Source organism: Microtus ochrogaster, linkage group LG8 (genome assembly GCF_000317375.1).
Source record: "Microtus ochrogaster isolate Prairie Vole_2 linkage group LG8, MicOch1.0, whole genome shotgun sequence".
NCBI lineage: Eukaryota > Metazoa > Chordata > Mammalia > Rodentia > Cricetidae > Microtus > Microtus ochrogaster.
The window spans coordinates 5,571,505-5,576,796 of NC_022033.1; the positions used below are offsets into that span (position 1 = coordinate 5,571,505).

Sequence of the window (5,292 nt, forward strand, 5' to 3'; positions counted from 1 at the left end):
TGTGTGTGTGGTGTGTGTGTGTGTATGTGTGTATGTGTGTGTGTGTATGTGTGTGTGTGTATGTGTGTGTGTGTGTGTGTTTACTGACGTCTATTCAGAACCAGAGAAGGACGTCAGGTGTTCTGTTCCGTCATTCCCACCTTACCCCCCACAGAGAGGTGCCACACAGAACCTGGAGCGAGCCTTGCTGACAGTAAGCCCCAGCGACCCAGTCTGTGTCACCCAGCATGAGGGGTGCAGGTCCACTTGCCCATGCCTGGCTTACTATGTGGGTGCTCAGATCCACACTCAGGTCCTGTGTTTGCACAGCAATGCTCTTACCTACTCCCAGCCATCCTCCAGCCTTAGCATCCTGGTTTTAATGAAGGTTGGAGCTGTCTGGCGAATGTTTCTTCTGTAATAGGCTTTGTGTCTTAGAGGGTGTGGGGCCACCTCATACTCTAGTCCTGTCACCCACGAACAAGAGCATTAGCTCCCAATCTAGATTCTCTCTGTGCACCAATCCTTGGGAGAAGTCTGCTCTGCCCCAGACCTCAGTTTCCCCTGCCATGACTCTCCTGGTTCTGACAGCCATCCTGTCTATTTTACTTATGATGGGAAGCAGTTCGCCATTTTTTTCAGACCCAAATGTGTTTAAAAGCTTTTGCCTTCCTTTAATTTGAAAACCATAACAATGAGTCTGAAGTTGTGCACCAGAAAAAAAAAAAAAAAACGGGGGTGAAGACCCGAACTGTCTTGTCAAGAGGCGTGGAGGACTCGTTCCCACGCAGGGGACTTTCTTTTGATGGGGGTCAAAGGTTGTGCAGAGCCAGGAGGCAGGTGGCATGTGTTCCCTGGATCTGCAGGTACCCCAACAGTACCCTGAGCCCAGCTGCCAACCATGGGTTCCCCAGCCTCGGGACAGAACAATCTGGAATCGTCTCTAGCAAATTCAATGCTCTGCCCTTCCCAGGTCCCAGCCCCCACCATCCTCTCCTGCTACCCGCTCCAGATGATCCCTCTTCTCAGAACACCCCACCTGGTGCCTGGGGAGCTCAGCACATCCACATGGAGAAGTCCTTGCTCCGCCGTGTGCAGCTGGGCCACGGCAATGAGATGAGCCTTCCGAGGGACCCAGTGCAGCACCCTGCGGAGGAACACCCTGCTGGCAGCTTTACTGGCAGTCCCCCAGGTAGCATGGCCTCCCCCACCCCACATACCCAGAAAGGAACTGAAGCCAGTCTCTGTGAGAAGAGAAGCATGATGGGAAATTCATTCCACCCTGGCCCATGGGAGGGGTACCGCTGAACAGCATGTTCAACTTTGTGGTCTGGCCCTAGCGGTTCCCAGTCTCCCAGCAGCACCAATGAACAGCAAACCTCAGTCATCACTGCAGAGAGGAGGCTGAGTGGGAGGAAACAAGGTCACAGGACAGGCTAAATCCTGCGTGGTGGCCTGAGGAAAGGAACAGGGAGGCCATCAGTGTACCATTGCACAGTGACCAGAGGAGCGGGCCAGAGGCCTGCCAGGAACTGTAGATTCTTAGATGATCAGCAGTCTCAGGGGGACCAATAGAACTACAGAGGAGTGTCTCCATAGAGACACTGGTCCGTGAGGCAGGGCGTGGCCGCAGGGACAGCAAAGAGCTCTGCCGTGGCCTTGGTGACAGTTTCTGGGAGTGAAGGGAGCCTACGAGCAGGGGATGGGGAAGCTGAGCATGGACGTTTCCTGACTTTTGAGTATAAAAGTGAAGAGGAGACATCAGGGTCCAGTAGATGCTGCAGTGAGCCTGGGAGAGGAAAGAAATGAACCACAATGGGACAGCATGTCCTTGATGGCCACCTGGGAACTGGCCGCAGGCAAGAGGAGGGGCTCTGGAGGCCTAGAAGATGCCGAGGCCAGAGTGGTTTTGCTGAGCTCAGGGGTGAGGCAGGGACAGGGGGCAGTTGCAGGCCACTGAGGACATGTGCCAGGACATGGAGGTGGTGGCTAGGCAAAGGTTATGAACCAGATCGGCAAGGTCACTGGTGAGAGCGGCCCTGAGGCTGGGACAGCCAGGGTGGGTGTCATGGCCAGGTCCCTGTGCAATTCTCCCTTCTTTCACCTTCTCTCTTTGGTTTGCTTGCAGTCTCGGCTACCTCTGCTGACGCAGGAACTTCTTTCCACATGCAAACACCCGAGCCAGGCCCTCACCCCGAGGGGGTCAGCGCCCAGAAAGTCCACATCAAATCCTCCTGGCTGGAGGATGCCACCATCGGCAACAGCAACAAGATGACCATCCGCACTGCTTCACAGGGTGAAGTTGGGGAGTCTGGAAGCAGCAAGGAGCCAAAGGAAGACACAGGTGAGCCTGGGCACAGGAGGTGTCTGCATGAGTGCCCGCTACACACACTCATCCCGCAATCAACCATCAGGCAATGGCCTGGAGCAGACAGTGGTCTGGACTCAGCGAGTGGACCGAAAGCCAGCATGCAGCTCCAGGCTTCAGGGAGGATGCAGGCATCTACACCAAGGTAATGCAAGCCTCACAAAAGTTTTGGGCAGGACAGAAACAGAGACTTCTGGGATTTGGAGTAAGAGAATCATACATAACCAGTCCCATGAGTGGAGGTAGTATCAGCACGGAGGGACCAGGATGGCTGGATGTCACGTGGAGCCTCCCCACCCCCATCCCAGTGGCGGAATGCCGTATGGCTCACACAGTGAGAACAGACCATAGCTGTGGGGCACAGTCACCAGGCTCAGACAAGGAGCCCTTTAGGATGGGTAAGTCATGGCTGTTCCCAGAGAGGAGAGGCCTAAGTCCTGCAGTCAAGGAGGCTTTGTGAGACAGCTGAGACAGGGAACCAACAGGGACGAGAAGTGAAGGCAGGAGCAAGCGACCTGCCAAGTAACAGTCCTGGGGAGGAGCTTGCAAGTGTACAGATGGCAGGTGCCAAGATCTGAGGTGGGAAGTTGAAGCAGCACAAGGGACAGTCGTCTGGGAAACAGAAGGCTTGACACCCGAGAGCCAAAGCCTTAGTGGGTGCCTGCCTGGTCTCTCAGAGCCTGAAGGTGTGAGCAAAGTTGTCATCTTATTTAGACGAACTGGGGAGACCTGGAGAATGTGGACAGAGGCACGGGATGTAGTCTCTAAGTGTCCCTGGGCCAGCGAGATGGCTCAGCGGGTAAAGGCATTTGCTGCCAAGTCTGAAGACCTGAGTTTGATGCCCAGGGCCCACAGGGTTGAAGGAGAGAACCAATTTCTTCTCATTGTCATCCTACCCACCCACACCCAACACATACACTAAATCAATTAACTAATTAAATGTGGGGGGTGGGGAAGCTTAAGTCTCCCTGTGTTGCGAGGATCCGCTTGTTCGTCCCGGCCACTCAGACCCGAAATAATCGCATAGAAACTATTAATTAAATCACTGCTTGGCCCATTAGCTCTAACTTCTTATTGGCTAACTCTTACATTTTGATTTAACTCATCTCTATTAATCTGTATATCACCACGAGGTCGTGGCTTACCAGCAAAGTTTCAGCGCGTCAATCTTAGGCAGCAGATCCGTGGCGTCCTCCTGACTCCACCCTTCTCTCTCCCAGCATTCAGTCCAGTCCTCCCCGCCTACCTAAGTTCTGCCCTATCAATAAGCCAAAGCCGTTTCATTAATGGTAATCACAGCACACAGAGTGGACTCCCAATCATCCCTGAGGACCATTTGGGAACAAAACCAGGGAGCACATGGGCAATGCAGAAACCCACCACAGCGGTTGTGGGCATGCTCTCCAGAGGAGCCCACAGGATGCCTGCAACCTGAGACCTCACTCGCTCCTTCACTGTCTGTTTCTCCCCTCCCTCCAGACTCGAGTTCTAAAGCCTCACCGTGTGGAAGCTGCTCCCACACCCCCAGCAGCTCCACGCTGCTTGCTCCTGAGCTGAGGATCATGACTCTGGGAGACAGCAGTCCCCAGCCCACAGAACCTGTGCTCAGGGAGGACGGAGCCTCCGATACAGGGGGCTGTCAGACTCAGGAATGAGGTGAGAGCAGAGGAGTGGAGAAGGCATGGGCAAGCAACCTTTGAGGGCTTCTTGTGGCTGCACACAGGGCTCAGACTAGACTATGTGTGTGTGATTTGGATGGGATACCTTCCCTGAAAAGACCCAGGTATTGATAGCTTGGTCCAGGGCTGGGACTGATCACTATGAAGTGGCAGGATTCTGGGGGCCCTGAGATCACCCACACACCAGTCTCCAGAAGGATTTGCTGTCTGATGACATCATTGGGACGGAGTAGAGACTTTGGGAGAATGAAGGAAAAGAGATAGTGAAGACATCAGGGTCTCATGTAGTCCAGACTGGCTTTGAGTCACTATGTAGCCGAGGATGACGCTGAACTTCTGATCTTCTGACCTCCCCTTCCTGAGAGCAGGTGAGTACCACCACATCCAGTTCATGGGATGCTAAGGACAGAATTTCGGTCACGCTACACAAGTGTTCACCAGCGCAGCCACAGCCCCAGCCTGGGCCATGCCCCCTCTAGTCTCTCTATCTCTCTCTTCTCCCTGCCTGCCCCGAGGTGAGCACCCCTCCTCTGCCATGCCTTCTCCCTTTCCACAGGCCAGAAAGCAATGGAGCCATGGGACCCTGCTGACACCTCTGCCACTATGAGCCAAACCAGCCTTTCCTGCCTCAAGATCAATCATGAGCCAGCTCTACCAGTTCTGGGTGTTCACCAGAAGAGACAAGCTAACACAGCACACAGATAGCTGCACATCCCTGTTGACTGTGCACTGTCTGCAGCAGCTGAGAAATGGAACCAACCTTGCTGTCATCAATAAAGGGTGGATTAAGGAAATTCGGAGTATGCGTACAGCCACATAAAATAGTGAGGTTGTTTCAAATGCTGGAAAGTGGATACAACCAGAGACCACCATGCTAAGTGAATGAAGTCATCTTATGTATTCGAAAGTCTGTGTGTCTCACAGCCACTCTGGAATAAACACTCAGAGGTTTATATTAATTATAAATAAAATATAAATTATATCAATTATAAATAAATATAAAGCCAATAGCTTGGGCTTATTACTAACTAGCTCTTACATTTTAAGCTAACCCATATTTCTATTTATGCTCTGCACATGGCAGTACTTTTATTAGCATGGCACATTCACCTCCTGCTCCCTCTGCATCTGACTGGTGACTCCTGACTCCGCCCTTCTCCTTCCTATCTTCCTTAGTTTGGTCACCCAGCCTATACTTCCTGATTGGCTACTGAACAATCAGTGTTTTACTAAACCTATTTGAGTGCCAAATCTTTAAACTGTACA

General features: G+C 52.6%; 1 protein-coding gene across 1 annotated transcript in view; it reads left to right on the forward strand.

Moving 5' to 3' along the window:
- Zbp1 (Z-DNA binding protein 1) overlaps positions 1 to 4,960 on the forward strand; it is a 9,836-nt gene extending 4,876 nt beyond the window's left edge. Inside the window, exons 5-8 of the mRNA XM_026787270.1 lie at positions 953 to 1,171; positions 2,108 to 2,323; positions 3,827 to 4,003; positions 4,583 to 4,960. Of these exons, the coding sequence (XP_026643071.1) occupies positions 953 to 1,171; positions 2,108 to 2,323; positions 3,827 to 4,002 (611 nt within the window). The 3' untranslated portion in view covers position 4,003; positions 4,583 to 4,960. The remainder of the gene's footprint in view (positions 1 to 952; positions 1,172 to 2,107; positions 2,324 to 3,826; positions 4,004 to 4,582) is intronic.
- Positions 4,961 to 5,292: the final 332 nt, after the last annotated feature.